This window comes from Catharus ustulatus, chromosome 24 (genome assembly GCF_009819885.2).
Source record: "Catharus ustulatus isolate bCatUst1 chromosome 24, bCatUst1.pri.v2, whole genome shotgun sequence".
NCBI lineage: Eukaryota > Metazoa > Chordata > Aves > Passeriformes > Turdidae > Catharus > Catharus ustulatus.
Window position 1 is genome coordinate 3,364,700 of NC_046244.1, and position 18,602 is coordinate 3,383,301.

Below are 18,602 nucleotides of genomic sequence, written 5' to 3' on the forward strand. Positions count from 1 at the left end.
TAATGCAGCCGGGAGGGGATTGAGGCAGCCAGGAGGAGGTTAATGCAGTCAGGAAAGGGTTATTGTAGCCGGAAGGGGGTTAATGCGGCAGGGAGGGGGTTAATGCAGCCAGGAGGGCATTAGTGCAGCCAGGAAAGGGTTAATGCCTCCAGGAAAGGGTTAATGCGGCCAGGAAAGGGTTAATGCGGCAGGGAGGGGGTTAATGTGGCCGGTTCGTCGCTCCCTGCCCGGGCTGGCATCACCGAGCGCCTCCGGAGCGCTCCGGGAGCGGCGCTGGATGCGGAGGAGGAGGAGGAGGAGGAGGAGGAGGAGGCAGCACTGCAGCAGGGCAGGGGATGCTCCGAGCCCGGCTCCGGCTCCTCCCCCGCCACCGAGCGGGGCCAGGGCAGCGGGCTCTGGGCAGGGACAGGAGCGGGGGGGATGCCGAGAGCCCCCGAGCCCGGCCCGCAGCCAGGGGAGGGCTCCGGTGAGCTCTGAGCCCTGCGGACAGAAATCCTGAGCCCTGCGGACAGGGATCCATCCTGCCGGAGCCCGGGATCTCCGCTACTGAACCCTCTGGACAGGGGTCCTGAGCTCTGAGCCCTGCGGACAGAGATCCATCCTGCCAGACTCAGCATCCCCCGGTGCTGAACTCTACAGACAGGGATCCTGAGCTCTGAGCCCTGCGGACAGAAATCCATCCTGCCGGGGCTCGGGATTCCCCGGTGCTGAGCTCTGAACCCCACGGACAGGGATCCTGAACCCCACGGACAGGGATCCTGAACCCCACGGACAGGGATCCTGAACCCCACGGACAGGGATCCTGAGCCCTGAACCCCACGGACAGGGATCCTGAACCCCACGGACAGGGATCCTGAACCCCACGGACAGGGATTCTGAGCTCTGAACCCCACGGACAGGGATCGATCCTGCCGGAGCTCAGCATCCCCGGTGCCCTCCCCGCTGCAAGGACGGCGGCTCCGCATCCCGGCGTGGCAGAGCTCCCCTGCTCCTGGAGATGTGTCCGGGCTCACAAGGCAGCAGCTGGGTTTGGGAATCTCGGGAGAAGAGAAGAGCCCCGTGACTCTGCTGTGACCATGGCAGATACCCCAGGAGGGGCCAGTCCTCAGTGCCTGGTGCTGATTTGTGCCTGAAGCCAGCAGAGCTGCCCAGGACTCAGGAGAACCTCCCGGGAGAGCACAGACATTGGGTTTGCTCCATGCAAACACTGCTGCCAGCCCGGTAAAAACGCGTGCGGGTCTCTCCCTTGGCAGGAGCAGCCTGGCACCCCGAGGAGGGGCAGCACCGCTCCTGCCCGGGTGTCCCCTCCCGAGGATCCGGGGGGCACAGGGGGGCTCCGAGCTCGGGGCTCTGCTCCATGACCAACACCCAGGACTGCAGGGAAGCCATGGACTCACCCCCGGCCAGCCCCAGCCCTGCAGGGCCTGTCACCTTCTCCCAGGTGTTTGGGCAGCAGTGCCAGCTCATGGAGGCAGGTAAGAGAGGAACGTGCCCAGGCACCACCTCGGCATCCCACATCCCCTTTGCAATGTCCTTGCTGTCCCTTTGCTGCTCTGTTTCCCAAGTTCTTCCCTAAAATCTGGGAAAGTTGGGGTGATCACTTTTGCATTTGCACAGCTACCCCCAAAACCACTCAGAAGCTTTGTGCCCAATCATTTACCAACAAGGTAAATGATAAATAAAGGGCTGGGAGGGCTCTGTGGGTCTGGGTAACACGGGCTGGAACAAGCTGCTCTTTCCCTGCTGGTGGAAGTTTCCTTTGGATGTGAACAGAACATGTGTGGTGCTTTTTGCATTTCAAAACAAGGACATTCTAAGTGGAGGCTGATTTGCTGCTTTGGAGGGCGATTGCTGCAGCATGTGGATATCTGCTTTGGTATTCAGCTCTGTGAAGGACAAACTGGGATTTTCCATGGCTGTTTGTGTTTCTGTAGCACCTGGGAGCTCTGCTCCTTTTCCCAGGTGTTTTCATACATTCCCAACTCTCTACACATGGGCCTGGCTATTTCTTATCTGTGCCTTTTGGCTGTTAAATAGGTGGTGTGTGACATGACTAATCCAAAATTTTCCATGTCTGCCTCTTGCTCCTCACAGGTGCTCAGAAGCACCAGCCCATGAGCTGGGCACTCACATCCCCCTTCACCTGCTTCCCCAGGTCTGAGATTGGATAAGGGATTTTACAAAATTTACTCCTGTTTTCCTGTCCTCACTGACAGGTAGCTCTGAGGAAGGGTGTGTTTGTTTACTCAGAGCCATGGAGAAACCTGGCTGTCTGCAGTGATGTCATAACAACACTTGCTCTGAATTTTTAGGGCTTGTTTTCCTCAGATCTGCTGGTACTGTTTGTGCTGGTGTTGTGGTAAATTTGTCCTGCAAAGTGTCCCATCCTTTTTCCTTCTCTTTTCTCTCTCTTCTAGTAGCCAGTTCTGTAACTGATGATGTTTGGATTGCATGTTTCTACTTGTGTGGTGACATTAAAAATATTAAAGTATTAGAGTTTCCTGCGGGTCTCTGTGGGATTTCTGCTCTGCCTCTCGAACTTTCACAGGTAGAGCTGGGAGGATGACTCATTAGGAGACTAATTAGCTGGCTGCTACTTAGTTAATCAAGCTTGAGATGATGCTGCTGCCTCCAAGATAATGTCAGGCAGATCTTCGAGAGGGTTTGGTATTAAACTTTCCTATTGCATGTCCTGGGGTCAGTCCAAAGGCTGTGGATCCATTGTCTCACCCAAAGGAGAGATGCAGGAGACAGCTCTGATCCTGGGTGAGCAGTTGGTTTCCCACATTAATGAGACCAATTGGTGAGAAAACAAAGGTGGTAGTTTTAGTTTGGTTTGTTCTCCTTTCCCTTTCTTAGGGGGAAATGCCCCAAAAGGAAATCTGTGACTTCTGGATTTTCAAATCCTTCCTTAGTCAGTCAACCAGAAGATTTCTTCACTCTGGTGGATCATCTTGGTAGGATTTTCTAGGTGATTTCTCAGGAATGAGGTGGGATGTCAGGCTGGCTGCCATGGGTGTCAGTGACACCCACAGGGACTCCAGCAGATCATGTGTGCTCCTGTGAGTTTTGTACCCTTACAGCAGTGACCATGCACAGCCAGCACTCCTGAGAGCAGAACTGCAGCTCAGTGTCTGTGTGTGTCTGTGTCCATAGGGCAGGAAGGATGCCCTGAGGTGGGAGGGATGCAGGTTTGGGACACCAAGCTCTGGTGCCTCCCTGGTGTCCTTGTCACCGAGCTGACATTTGGGACAGGCCCCCAAAGGTCTCAGTGTCGAGCAGGGCTGTGCAAACGCCTTTGCAACCCGTAAAACCAGACCTTGCCCCTGTGATTCCCCTCAACAACAACCTCTGAGGGGTTGTTCTGACCCAAACAGCCCAGATCTCCCAGGAAAGATTTGTGGATGCCCAGTCCCCATCATTGCCATCGGTGACATTTGGGCTCATAATAACACAGGGATGTGCTTGAATGAGAAAGGTGCTGGCCTTAATTAAATGTCAGATTTTGTGCCTGGAGAATTGCCAAGCTTGAGATAGATCACAGGCTTGACAGCACTCTTTGATGTACCACCTGCAATGATCTCGTGGTTTTTACAGCTCCTGGGCTGTAGGGACACTTCTCCTCCAGAGCAATGTGAGAAGAGCTGGGCTCTGCTTGCAAAGTGCTTCAGGTTGTGAGGAGCATTATCTGAGAAACCAGAGGGTGTGATGCTCCCCTGCAAACACATCCCCTTCTCCCAGTGCTGCTCTTCAGTAACTTGCTCTGAAAACCAAACACTGAATGTTTGGAGGTCAACTTTCCCCTTGCCAGCTGCCCCTCGTTCCCACTGATAAAAGGCTTGGAAAGTTGGGGTTTTGTGCAGCTGATTCTACCCAGTTGGCTGATTGTTCAATCTCTTTTGGAGGTTTCAGCAGTGGCAGTGTCAGGCTGAGTGTGCTGCCCATGGCAGCCCTGCCTCACCCTTGCACAGCTCCCTGCTCTGTTTAACCTCTGCAGCAGCATTTGCTGGCACAGCCCATGGGATGCTCTTTGGAAAGTTATTTTTCTGCCTTCCCATTTTATTCTTTTCCTCACCAGTTCACTGCAGCTCCATGGCTCAGTTTTTGGGGTGCTCCTGGTGATCCCCTGGGAGCAGAGGGGGTGGGAAGGCTGCAGCTCCCCACTAAGAGCTCACTGACAAAACTCCAGTGTCCCAAGGCAGTAAATCCTCACTGTTACAGGATTTAAATTTGGCTGATGCCTGAAAGATCTGTCATTGTCACCTGGGGACATGGTCACCTTTAGAGGGAGTGTAATTCCCAAAGGGGGCTGTAATTCCTGCCTGGAATCACTCAGGGAATAAGATTTTTGTTTTCCTTGGCAGGCCATGCAGGGTGGGTGATGTTTTGCCTTTTCCAGCCTAACTACAAGGCTGCTGATTTCCAAAAGGAGTAATTGGGAAAGAGGCTGGCTTCTCAGCCCCATCCTAAATCTTCTGATCCCAGAAGAAATTCATGCTGCCAGGCAGTGCTGGTCTTGCTTGAAGCATAAGTTTGAATCTGGCACAGGTTTGTGCTGTAAATTTTGCTAATACCCAAATGAAAGACTCTAGTTGTTCATTTTAGAAAGGAAAAAAAAAACCAAAACAAAAAAGTCTGAAGGATTTATGATTGTCACTACCAAACTTTAAAATGAGGGTTACTAAGAATTTGAAGAGTATTTCCCATCTGATCTCCCATGAAATATTGAATATGTGGTGTGAGACCTGATCTCCAGGAGAGCTGAATGCTCTCTGGAAGAATTAGGCTTAGTAGAGAAACCATTTATTTTATACATGGGCAAATTCCAAGCAATTTGTTTGGCATATTGCAGTTTTCTGGACTTAGGGCCATGCATTATTTCCTGACTCACTGTTCCATTAGAGTAATTTTCATTTTCTGGCAATTCCTTGGCTCTCAGATGCTGCTGATTTGTTAGGCTTCCAATACTTTTTCTTTATATCTTGCCAGTTATTTTTCCATTGGTTATGAAATAGGGAACTTGATTCAAGATGTGGCCAGAATGAACAAGAAAGTAATTTGAAAATCATCCCAACCTTAGGATTTTGCAGTGAATCTCTTCCACATTGTGTTTCCATTACATAAATATTATCCATTACATGATTCTGGATTCCACTCTGGGCTTTTTCACCCCCAGCAGAAAATTAAGGACATGATACAAAATTCTTAGGAGTTCTTCAATGGAGATTAATGCCATGTGGCTCAAAGATTTGCCTTTTCCCCCCTAGATCTGTAGTTTATAGCTCTTGATCCAGATCCTCTCGAGGGGAATGTGAGGTGAGATTGATGTGGCACTACTTCAGCAAAATATTTGTCATGCAGCATGAAATCCCTGGAATCTCACCTGGTCTGGCATCTTTTGCAAAGATTTTGTTTTGCAAACAAAGTATGGAATATGCAACATAGAACTCCTTCATCTAGTGCTTGAATATGGTTTTTAAACAAATAAAATGGTATTTTAAGAAGACCTGCTCTGTACCCCCTGTCTTTGGTGAAGGTTTGCTCAGGAGCTGGGCTCCTTGGAGCAGAGTTAAAATCTGATGGGTGTTAGATATGAAAAAAGTGATTAATGGGAAAATTTCAGCCCCTGATAAGCTGTAGAAGGAAATCTCTGACCTTCTAAACTGAGGCTGAGATGAACATTTACCATCTGTGCTCTCTCATTTTGTACCCTTAAGTCCCTTGTGCATTTTCCCATGACTTAATTAAATCAAGCAGGATCTGGTTTCAAACCATTTACCTGGAGCTGAGGCAGAGCAGAGGTGATGCAGCTTCACCTTCATCCCACAGGCTGAGGGGGATGGCACAGAGTCCCTGGTTTGGGCTGGGAGGGGCTTTAAACCCATCTTGATCTCCAAGGGCTGGGACACCTTCCTCATCCCAGGATGGATCAATCCCAAAACCATGGTTATTTCTGCTGCTGCCTTTCCTGCACCCTTTGTGAGCTCAGGCTGCAGCTCAGAGCATCTGACAAACCTTCAGTGCCAGCTCCTCTTGCCTCAGCAGCTGAGAACAGCCAGCACAAAACCTGCTTGGATCAGTTGGTTTGGGGCACGTGGAATCGGGGCTGGGAATGTCTCTGGCACTCAGAGCATCAGGTTTCCTGCGTGCATTAGTCAGTAATAAATCTTTCATGGTAACAAGCTGTTTCATTTGCTCTCCCAGGAGGAGAGGGGGTGTTGGGGATGTTTTCAAACCTCGTTGCAGCAGCCTGGCTTAATTACTGTGCCTCAGGTTAGATGAGCTAGTTTTGGGAAAATAAGAAACTGGAGCAGGTGTCAGGTGGGTGAAGTGAGATGAGTTTGGTGATCCCAAAGAGTCTGGCTGTCCTGGGTGGGGACCCTGCTGAGGTGAGCATCACTGACTGGTGATGATCAGGTGAAGAGTCATGGAATGTAAGCTTTCTTTTTGCCCCTGTTAGTTGTTTTACCAGGAGCTGAGAGTGCTAATATTGATCAGCCATCTCTCAGGAGCTCACATCAGCCAGCAGAGAAAGACCAGAGGCCTCCCTTGTGTTCCACAAGAATCTTTATTTCATGCCAGGGGTGGTCAAGCAGGGATCCCCAAAGGGCAGACAGTCATATTTATAGGTTTAGGGGGTTTCAAACTACAACCAATAAAAAGTTTATACAAAAAACAGCATCCAATCTAAGTGAGAAGTTCTAAAGGTGAACTGACCAATTACACAAACTAATTTCTAACCAATTATCGTCCAAAGTGTTAGAGTGTGACCAAATTCTTAAAGAGTTTGGCTCAGCCTTGGTATCTAGGAAAACCTTATCTATTATAGCAAGTTCCAGGGGCCGGGGAAGATGGCTTTGGAGGAATTGTATCATCCACAATGGAATGGTTTGGGTTGGAAGCGACTTTAAAGCTCATCTCTCTTGGAGACTCCCAGGGCTGGGGCAGCCACAGCTTCTCGGGGCACCCTGTGCCAGGGCCTGCCCACCCTTTACAGGGCAGAATTCCCTCCATATATTTAACCCAAATGTCCCCTTCTCAGTTTGAGCCCATTAATTCTTGTCCTGTCACTGCAGGTGGCACCCAAGGCTGTTGTGCTGCTGGCCAGCACTGCAGACACCTGGAGGAGAAAGTTACTGACTGCAGCACTACAGAATGGACAATTTTTTTGTTTTGTCACATTTTGGGGTTGGGGATTTTCCTTTTACCAAGTCTGGCTGCTCTTTGAGTTTCTGTTCCCCGAGTAGAGCTGTGGTCTGGGTTTGTGTGCTGGTGTTGTCAGACTTCAGCAGCTCAAAAGCAAACACATAAATCTGTTCCCACCACTGTAGTGCCTGAGAATGTGTGGAATAAAATCCCTGAGTGTAGAATAAAATCTCTGCCAACTTTCTGTGCACGTTCCTGCCAGGCTGAATCACCCTGTGTGTTGGTGCAGAAAAAGGTGTCGTTTTTGTCAAAACCAAACCCATTTTTCTGACATGACAAGAAATGTATCAGAAACAAACTGCTTGAGAGGCCCCTGGAGTTTTGTGTTTTCAAGAAGAACAGAATAATCTGATTCTCTCCAGGGCCAGCTCCAGCACTAGGAGGAAACATCATTTACCTCTTCCCAGAAAAGCAATGAGTAAAAATTCTCCTTGACAGGTGATGTGCTCCTGCCTGAGCTGAATAAATTCAGGGGTCTCAGAAATTAAATGGGAAGATCACTAATATTTTCCTTTTCTACCCAGTGGAATGGGCTGTTATTAGGGATAAAAAGAAGTGACATTTATCTCCCTTTTTTCACTTCATTAGGTAGGACTGTACTCCAGAGGAAAAGAGTGGATGGAGCCCACTTGCTGTCTGCAGCTTTTACTGCCCTACAATGTTCTTTTAACCATTGTTAAATGGTTGAAATGTTCTTTTAAACACTGTGCTGTTGTTGTTTGCCTGGGGAGCTTCACTGAGCCCTGAAGGGCAGAGGCACCACAGACAAGGACTTGCTAATGCTCTATAAATACCAACATGAAGTGCTTGAGAGAGCCACGGAGCAAAGTGGGGTGCAACAGCTTGGAAGTTTTGTTATCTCTGAGAGGATTTCCTGCTTTTATTTATTTCAGGCTGGAAAAGCTCCTGGGGGTTGCAGAGCCTGGCTGAGGGCACAGGGATCTCTTAAAGCACAGAGGGGTTTCTGGGGTTTCAGACAGGCCTGAGGGTGATGGATGCACTGCACCTGCCTGGAAGAGGGGGAAAAAAAAAATTCCAAAAATGAGGGTGTGAGGAATGTGGGTATTAAAGAGATGGTAAAAGCTGGGCTGGAGCTGAATCCTCATTTCCTTGGTGGATCTGGTGCTTTAGTCCCCAGAGCAGCACCCAGGACTTGTGGGGTCTGGTTAAACCTGCAGCAGTGTCTGGGAGCTGAGGTGCCCTGGGCTGGGCATCTGCATCCCCTGTGCTGGGTGGGAGCTCCTCTGCCACCCACCTTGTCCCAGGGGTGTGATTACAGTCATTTCACCATTATAAGCTGCACCATTTTGACTAAAATTTTGGTCCGAACCCAAAGTGCGGCTTATAATCAGGTGCGGCTTATATATGGACAAAGAATGAAAAGTTGCTGTTTTAGTTTGGAGGACAGGTGTCTGCTGAGAAAGGCAGGAGCTTCTCTTTGAAATGGAGAATGGAAACCCCCTCCCTCCAAATTATAATAATTTTGAAATCAAGGGGCTCTCAGGCAAAGATATGGGAATTAGGAATAACAGTTCTTTACTAGGGAAATTAAAATAGAAATACAGCACTACAAAGAAACAAACCCCAAACCCTGACACAGTCAGAGTACAACCTGACACCCGTCAGTCAGGCAGGGTGTTGGCAGCAGTCCCATTCCATGGTGGCTGCATCCTCCTGCAGTGACAGATGTGGCTCAGTTGGAGCAGTGCTCCTGTACAAGGTGCAGTTTCCCTCCGCAGCTCCAGTGGGGATGTGGAGAAATCCGGTTTTCCTCTGGAGTCCAGTGGAGAAAGGGCTCCCTTAGTGTCCCAAAACCTCTGTTTTCATCTTGGTAAGAAATGTTGGGCTCTTCCCCCTGGCTGGAGCAACTCCCAATGGGATGCAGTAATTTTATCAGTGCCACAGTGGGACTCAATGGCCATGAGCAGAAAATGACTGGCTGGAGGAAGGATGGGCTGTGAAAAGATAAAGAACAATGCCCTGCCTGGTTTCAATGGATGGCCCATTAGCAGAATATCTGCCATGGAGATCAGGATCACTGCCCCCATCCTCAACAGATGGTGACAGAACAGATACCTTTTATCACACTCTGTATTGGAACATGCGGTTTATAATCAAGTGTGGCTTATAATAGTGAAATTACTGTAATTGTTTAAAACCAGCCAGCACAGAGCAGCCACTGAGGGATGTATTATTCAGTGTGGAATTATGGAGATGTACCTACAGCTATTTATACAGTGCACAGCAAGAGGGGGTTGTTCTTAAAACAATAAGGAAAATCTTTCCCCAAATATTCTGACTGCTACCAATTATCTGAAAAAAAAAAAAAAACAAAGCAAAACAAACCAACAACAGAAATCACAGAAAATATTGAACAATATTTTTGCATAAATTAAATATAAATTTTTCTCTGTCATCTCAACAGTCAGACTCCATTATCACAGCATCTGTACACGAAGCACTCGTGAGCTGATTTACTCCTGATTCAGTGATGGGCAGTGTTCATCTGCTCTCCTGATGGACTCATTTGGTTTTGTTCAGCTCATGCTCATAGCAAAGGCTATGGATGGAATAATTCCTTGCAATTGCAACCCTCATGTTTTTATGACACCAAAATAATGAACTGCAAACATGCACATGATTACACTTGCAGCTACAAACAGGAATTAGTTATTATTCTTTGGAGGTCTCAGAGGCAATTTTAATGGCCTGTGCATTTTTAGAATGGTAAAGAGGATGAAAGACATGAAGCAAAGCATTTGTCTTTGCTCTGGCTTTATCCTATTTTATGGTAGGTGGGAATTTTTGAGATTCGTGTAAATGGATATTTTTCCTAAATTCTGATATGAAATAATGAAAGTATTTTACTAGAACACATCCAGGAGTTTAACTGGCAAATCAGCTGAACAGGGTTGAGGTTCCTGCCCTTGTGCTGGGAAGACTCCAGATATGAGTCAAACAGGTTAAATCAAGATGTTTTAATCACTGGGAAGGGTTGGAGCTTCTTCCTCTGATTTTCACCCATGGGCAGATAATGGCAAAGGGCTCTCAAAAACCAGCTCTATCCACAACTAAATCACTAAACAATCCAGCTCTGCACCAGTCTGTGCCTGGCTGTGGCCAATTCCCACACACTGAGGAGCTGTGGATTTCTAGAAAAGCTGTTTTTATAGCAGAAATCCTCTGTGCTGTGCTGCTGACCCCCGGTGGTGCTGCCTGGTGTCTCCTGCTGTGCTCAGGGAAAACTGCCCCAGCCTGGATCCTGACTTCCCACTGCTCACCTGGCTTTAAGTAAAAAGTTTCTGGTAATAAAAACAAAAACAGAAAAACAAACAAAAAAAAATTTCTCAGAATATATTCTGAGAGAGAGCACAACTATTCTCCAAGAAATATAATTTTTTTTTTCCTTTCCACCTACTCTTTATTCCCTTTTTTTTTTAAATTTCATTTTTCTTTCCTTTTTAAAATTACTTTTTCTTCAGCTTGGGGAGCATATTTACAGTGGCCTGCTGCCAACCTGAGAGCAGTTTGTTTTTCTCCAGCTCACCTTTCAGTTTGCTGTGTGCTTAAGATGCCATTAACACACTGATTTGAAAAATAATGATCATAAATTCCTATGGATTTGTCAGGCTGGGGATGGCAGCCCCAGCTGAATTGGTAAAAAATTATTGTGCTAACATTTGTGTTTCTAAATTCCTCTATTTCTAAATTCCATTTCTTAATGCAAAGATGAGATTTTCTTGTTTCCCCCTCCTCAAAATTCAGGGTTTCAGTAAATAATGTGTTAAGTGCAGCAAACACATCAGATGAAAAATTTCCTATGCAAATTGATAAGGTGGGATTTGTTTCCTGTAAACAGCAAAATGCTGCTTTTGCAGATAAAAACAAAGCTTTTATCTTCAAGGCAAACTGTAAATGAAGTGGAAGGGTAATTTAACATTCACAGCTGTTTAAATGGTATTTAAATGGTGAAGATTTATTACACACAGGTAGGAATCTCAGAGAAGGCATTTCACAAGTGAGAAGTTATTTTTCCCCACGAAGTTCAGCCTTTTAGTTAAAATTTAATATTCATTAGACTCAGAGATGGATGGAATTTGTGCCAGTGTTTTGAGAGGGTCTTCCTACCATTTAATATTTTAATGTTCACCATTTTAAAAAATGGGGGAAAAAACAAAGCCAACATAATGTCCAGCTTTGATGTCAAAAGAAAGTTTAAAATACAAATTAACTTCTCTACAATCCAACTATGTGGATCTAATAGTACCTAATGCTAATTATCCTACTGATTTTAGCATTTTACTGTGTTCCAGCTGTGCCAAGCATTAATCACACATTGTTTTATCCACACAAAACCCAAAAGCCTTAGGAGTAGAACAGTGAGGTTTAGATGTTTTTTATCTTTTTTCCCTCTTCCCTTTCATCTTTTTTGTCCCTGCTGGCCCCAGTCCCTGGGAGTGCCCAGGAAAATTGTGATTTCCCTGTGGAGAGAGGAATTTGTTATGTTTAACTCTCCTTGAGCTGGGTAATGTTCCACTTGAGATTTGCTGCTTCCATTCCTATTGATGGAATTGGGGAATTTGGCTGGGATGCCTCCCCCCATTCCCTTGGGGAGGGTATTTTGTAATAAATCTGGAATGAGTAATGACAGTGGGACTGTGATCATTTCTTTTAAGAAAGGCTGAGGAGAAATGGCTGGGTGATACCCTGTGATCTGAAGGGGAATTAGGGCTGTTTTGGCTGAACTGTTTCTCTTTCCTTTTGTGGGGCCATGGCAGTGTGGCTTTGGCAACCTCAGCACAGATCTGGAGCTGGGGAAGGTTCCCAGGGCTCCACTCTTCCCCTACAGGATTTGGGCACCTCAAATGTGCAAAGATCCAAACCAAGAGAGCTCGTGCTGCTTCTGCTGGGTGCCAGAAGTGTTGATTTATGGAATCCCTGGGAACAGACCAGGAGAGGGAGGCAGAGTACACTGCAAAGCCCTGATCCATGCCAGAGCCAACCCAGCTCCTGCCAGACCCAGCCCAGCTGGGATGGTCAGTGTGTGTGACACAGGGATGGTCAGTGTGACACAGGGATGGTCAGTGTGTGTGACACAGGGATGGTCAGTGTGACACAGGGATGGTCAGTGTGTGTGACACAGGGATGGTCAGTGTGTGACACAGGGATGGTCAGTGTGACACAGGGATGGTCAGTGTGACACAGGGATGGTCAGTGTGTGTGACACAGGGATGGTCAGTGTGTGTGACACAGGGATGGTCAGTGTGACACAGGGATGGTCAGTGTGTGACACAGGGATGGTCAGTGTGTGACACAGGGATGGTCAGTGTGACACAGGGATGGTCAGTGTGTGTGACAGGGATGGTCAGTGTGACACAGGGATGGTCAGTGTGTGTGACACAGGGATGGTCAGTGTGTGTGACACAGGGATGGTCAGTGTGACACAGGGATGGTCAGTGTGTGACAGGGATGGTCAGTGTGTGTGACACAGGGATGGTCAGTGTGTGACACAGGGATGGTCAGTGTGACACAGGGATGGTCAGTGTGTGACACAGGGATGGTCAGTGTGTGTGACACAGGGATGGTCAGTGTGTGTGACACAGGGATGGTCAGTGTGACACAGGGATGGTCAGAGTGACACAGGGATGGTCAGTGTGTGTGACACAGGGATGGTCAGTGTGTGTGACACAGGGATGGTCAGTGTGGCACAGGGATGGTCAGTGTGTGTGACACAGGGATGGTCAGTGTGTGACACAGGGATGGTCAGTGTGTGTGACACAGGGATGGTCAGTGTGTGTGACACAGGGATGGTCAGTGTGTGTGACACAGGGATGGTCAGTGTGTGACACAGGGATGGTCAGTGTGTGACACAGGGATGGTCAGTGTGTGTGACACAGGGATGGTCAGTGTGTGTGACACAGGGATGGTCAGTGTGACACAGGGATGGTCAGTGTGTGTGACACAGGGATGGTCAGTGTGACACAGGGATGGTCAGTGTGTGTGACACAGGGATGGTCAGTGTGTGTGACACAGGGATGGTCAGTGTGTGACACAGGGATGGTCAGTGTGTGACAGGGATGGTCAGTGTGTGTGACACAGGGATGGTCAGTGTGTGTGACACAGGGATGGTCAGTGTGACACAGGGATGGTCAGTGTGTGACACAGGGATGGTCAGTGTGTGACACAGGGATGGTCAGTGTGACACAGGGATGGTCAGTGTGACACAGGGATGGTCAGTGTGTGTGACACAGGGATGGTCAGTGTGTGACACAGGGATGGTCAGTGTGACAGGGATGGTCAGTGTGTGTGACACAGGGATGGTCAGTGTGTGTGACACAGGGATGGTCAGTGTGACACAGGGATGGTCAGTGTGTGTGACAGGGATGGTCAGTGTGACACAGGGATGGTCAGTGTGACACAGGGATGGTCAGTGTGTGTGACACAGGGATGGTCAGTGTGACACAGGGATGGTCAGTGTGTGTGACACAGGGATGGTCAGTGTGTGTGACACAGGGATGGTCAGTGTGTGACACAGGGATGGTCAGTGTGACACAGGGATGGTCAGTGTGACACAGGGATGGTCAGTGTGTGTGACACAGGGATGGTCAGTGTGTGTGACACAGGGATGGTCAGTGTGACACAGGGATGGTCAGTGTGACACAGGGATGGTCAGTGTGTGTGACACAGGGATGGTCAGTGTGTGTGACACAGGGATGGTCAGTGTGTGACACAGGGATGGTCAGTGTGTGTGACAGGGATGGTCAGTGTGTGTGACACAGGGATGGTCAGTGTGTGTGACACAGGGATGGTCAGTGTGACACAGGGATGGTCAGTGTGTGACACAGGGATGGTCAGTGTGTGTGACAGGGATGGTCAGTGTGTGTGACACAGGGATGGTCAGTGTGTGACACAGGGATGGTCAGTGTGTGTGACACAGGGATGGTCAGTGTGTGTGACAGGGATGGTCAGTGTGTGTGACACAGGGATGGTCAGTGTGACACAGGGATGGTCAGTGTGTGTGACACAGGGATGGTCAGTGTGACACAGGGATGGTCAGTGTGACACAGGGATGGTCAGTGTGTGTGACACAGGGATGGTCAGTGTGACACAGGGATGGTCAGTGTGACACAGGGATGGTCAGTGTGTGTGACACAGGGATGGTCAGTGTGTGTGACACAGGGATGGTCAGTGTGACACAGGGATGGTCAGTGGGACACAGGGATGGTCAGTGTGACACAGGGATGGTCAGTGTGTGTGACACAGGGATGGTCAGTGTGACACAGGGATGGTCAGTGTGTGTGACACAGGGATGGTCAGTGTGTGTGACACAGGGATGGTCAGTGTGTGACACAGGGATGGTCAGTGTGTGTGACACAGGGATGGTCAGTGTGACACAGGGATGGTCAGTGTGTGTGACACAGGGATGGTCAGTGTGTGTCCCATGTCCCCAGTGCTGGGCTCTTACTGGTGCCCACGTGCTCCCAGTCTGGTGATGCTGGTGTCTCTCCCAGTCCCATAATCTGAAAGTTGTGAGCTGTGGGCTTTTTTGCTGTTTGTTTGGGTTTTTTTGTTGCTTTTTTTTTTTTTTTAATTAAATGTGTGAGATGGTACTTTTGTTTGGACTTAGATGTTTATTATTTTTATTGCAGTTTTATAAACTGTGAGTTTTACACTACTTCAAGTTAATAAGCTAAAAATGGAGATGTATTTTTTTTTACTATGAGGCTTTTAAAGGATAAATTGTTTAATTAAGAAATTATACTTAAATTATTTTTATTCTTAACTTAGTAAGTAATTACTTGTGGTTTGCAATGTGGACTATTTTATGTAATTTCAAAATACTACTTAGACTTATGGAAAGGTGAACAAGAAGGACAAACTTTCATTTTAAAACTTTTATTTTGTTTTATATATACATTATTATATTCTAAAATTTTAAACTCTAAATTTATGTTATTACACACTCTTATTTAAACTAATTGATAATCTCAGTTTTATGATTCAGTTTTGGAAGCTTTCTCTACAGCCTCAGCTCAATGCAGTGTTCTTTTGGGAGTCAGTGCCTGTTAGCACAAATTCCCCAACCCTCAGTGACCAGCACAGAATTCTCAGGGCTCTCCCTCCCCTCTGCTGTCAGTTCTGGGCTGTTCTTGGCTCCCTCCCTCCCCTCCCAGCCCAGATTTCCTCAGGGACATCCCAAAGCTGGATGGGGCAGAGCCTGGGCTGAGATCAAATTCCATGAGCTGATTGCTGCTTCAGGTTCATCTGCACAGATTCAGGTCCGTGTCAGGGTAATTGGGCTGATTTAATGAGATTGGATGATTACAAGCAGCAGCATTTGGTTTATCAAATAGGCCAGATTAGATGTAAATCAAATTTGTCCTGAGAATTTGAGCCCAAGAAATGTTCAGCTGTGAGGGTGATCTGGTGATCTCACCTGCAGGGGGAAAAAGAAAGGAAATAAAAATTGAAAATCAGAACTTTTGTCTTTATGGTGTTTTCTGTTGTGAGAAATTTTCTTAGTTTTATGAATCAAAGCCTGACAAAATGAATGGTGAAATCCAGAGAGAGAAAGGATTCTTCTCTCAGCAATAGCTGTGCACTCTGTCTGTTAAAAAAAACTAAAAAAGGCATTTTAAGGAAATAAAAATATTTTGGGAAACCAGCTCTTACAAGAGTCACATCAAGGGCCTTTTGTGCTGCTGGCAATCAGTCCAAATTCATCAGTCAGTTCCTCTGTAGCTGTGCCCTGTGTAAAAGTTTTATTTCATGTCCCAGGCAACCTTGAAAATTCTTCTGGGCTGCATCAATTTGATTTAATTCAGCTTCATGCTAGAGTAGATGATCTCAGATCAGCCTGGAGCACCATCCTGTGCTTACTGCAGGATTTTGGCTGGTGCGTGTTCAGGATTTTTGCCAGGACAGTGTGACCAAGGCAATGACAAAAGTCTTTGTGCTGGGGGTAAGTGCAAGGAAAATGAAATTTCTGCTCTGTGTTGCTTGCAGCACCCCAAGGGTACATGGAACCACCCAGGTCAGAAACAATTTGCCCCAAAATAATTCTGTGAATGAAGCTTAGGGTGAGCTGCACATGGAAGTTCTTGCCAGAGGAGAGGTTTCAGCTAAATAAAGTTCTGGTGAGCAATTACTCTCATAATTTGGTGGTAAATCCTGTCAGGGAATTGCTCTTGGTAACTCTTATATTATTAATTAGCTCAACTACCATGAGGCATTAATAAATATTGCAATGCTCTTGATGAAGAGTTTGCTGTTTATTCCCTTTTTGCACGTGGCATACCTGAGGAAAGAAGGTTTTTTTGGTAGGTACAGAGACAGTGTTTCAGTTTCCAGACACAGGGAAAATGGGACTGGTGTGTGTGAGGAGCCTTTGGTGCCTGCTGGGTCTGAGTTAACAGCACCAAAGACAGGGCTCTTCCCAAGGGCTATCCTTTAATTCACAGCCTGCCTTGGCTTGGAAGGGACCCTCCTGTCCCAGCCCTTCCTTTTCCAGCTGCTCCCAGCCCTGCCCAGCCTGGCCTGGGACACTGCAGGGATCCAGGGGCAGCCACAGCTGCTCTGTGCCACCCTCATGGGGAAGGATTTCTGCCCAAGATGCCAGCTAACCCTGCCCTCTGGCAGCTTGAAGCCATTCCCCCTTGTCCTGTCCCTCTTGGAAAAGTCCCTCTGTATCTCCAGTGGGATCAGTGGGACCAACCTGAGAGCAGAGCTGGGACCAGTCTGAGAACAGAGCTGGGATCAGCCTGAGAGCAGAGCTGGGACCAGTCTGAGAACAGAGCTGGGATCAGCCTGAGAGTGGAGCTGGGATCAGCCTGACAGCAGAGCTGGGATCAGCCTGAGAGTGGAGCTGGGATCAGCCTGAGAGCAGAGCTGGGATCAGCCTGAGAGTGGAGCTGGGACCAGCCTGAGAGTGGAGCTGGGATCAGCTGGTTCTTCTCTGCCTGCTGGGTTTTTGTTGGCAGCACAGGCACCCCTCTCCATGCTCACCTCTCTCCACTAACAGCCTGAGAATGAGTTATGACATTTCTTATTAGGAAATAAACTCCATGTGCCATTTTCTGCTTATTTTCACGATTTGTTCCCCCTTTACAAGCCTAAACCTTCAGTAAACACGACATCATCTCAGTGATGATTTCTCTGTAGCTGAATGGTTCACTCAGACCTGTCCAGTCCTGTTGCCCATCCATGTTCCCCTGCCCTGGCTCTGGCAGCTGGTCAGGGGGCAGCTGAAATGAATGGGTTAGGAGAGCAGCTCCTCTGTAAGGCCTTTATTAGAAAATCAGCTTGGATGGGAGCCCGAGGGGTTGCGAACGCCACCGCACCGCTGCTCCTGATGGCTGAGCCAGAGGAGGAGGAGGAGGAGGAGGAGGAGGAGGAGGAGAAGGAGGAACAGGAGGAGGGGGAGGAGTGCAGCTTTGTCTTCTCAGGCAGAGCTGCAGCTTCCATCCCCATGAGAATCCCACGAAAAAGAATTTTGGCTTATAAGCCAGGGGTATCATATTGGTAGGGTGCTGTTCAGCTCATGGTGACGGAATCAAAGCAGCTCAGGATGATAAATTCATACTCTTCACTGTTTTCCCAACCTGGGGGCACTATTCTCAATTCCAGCTGTCATTTGGACTCATTGTTTTAAGGGGTTTTTAACTCTGAATGGTGTCCCAGTGTCCTTTGTGCCCATTTCATTTGCATACGGATCAATGACGTCACCCTCCTCACAGGTGCCATTTCAGGGCAGCAGCAGCAGCATTACCCAACAGAAGGGAAAGGGCACATAGGTGAGACAATTGGGGACTGAAACAGAGTGAGGTCAATAATTTAACATTAACAATTAACATTAATTAGCGATCAGAACAGGGTAAGGCTTGCAATTTAACATTAACAATTAACATGAACACTGAACAAACTTAGGAACTCGTTCCTGCCACAGGCAGTGGAAGGTCGCTGTGCTGAGGTGCCACATTCCCCTGGGGCTCACAGGGTGTGACCCTGCCCTGCTGACAGACTGCAGCCACAATGCGGAAGGATTGGCTTTTTCTGGAAATCCCTCTCCTTACAACCCAGTCCCTGGGTGCTGGAGGGGCTGTTAGGCTGATGAATGTCTTCTTCCATTTGTTTTCTTCCATGGACAAGGTGTGTCCACTCTAAGATGCTGCCCTCGGGGTCTGTTTCTGTGAAATGTTTTTCAAGGATCACCCCTGCTGCCATAATTTCCTTTAATAAGCAGGAGTAGGTCTGGGATGAGGAAAGAGTTGCCAGGGCTGTTGAATTATGGTGGAGAGTGATGTGTTTGGAGAAGGGTGTTTGTCTTGTTTTCTGGAGCTGTCATGGTTAATAAATGGATGAATAATTAAGTAAACTTATCCATAATTAACTCCACA

At 47.7% G+C, this 18,602-nt stretch overlaps 1 protein-coding gene across 1 annotated transcript in view; it reads left to right on the top strand.

Annotated features, from left to right (window-relative positions):
- The first annotated feature begins 295 nt into the window (after positions 1-295).
- The window catches only part of LOC117006772 (kazrin), a 212,873-nt gene continuing 194,566 nt past the window's right edge, over positions 296-18,602 (top strand). Inside the window, exon 1 of the mRNA XM_033079363.2 lies at positions 296-1,475. Within this exon, the coding sequence (XP_032935254.1) occupies positions 1,358-1,475 (118 nt within the window). The 5' untranslated portion in view covers positions 296-1,357. The remainder of the gene's footprint in view (positions 1,476-18,602) is intronic.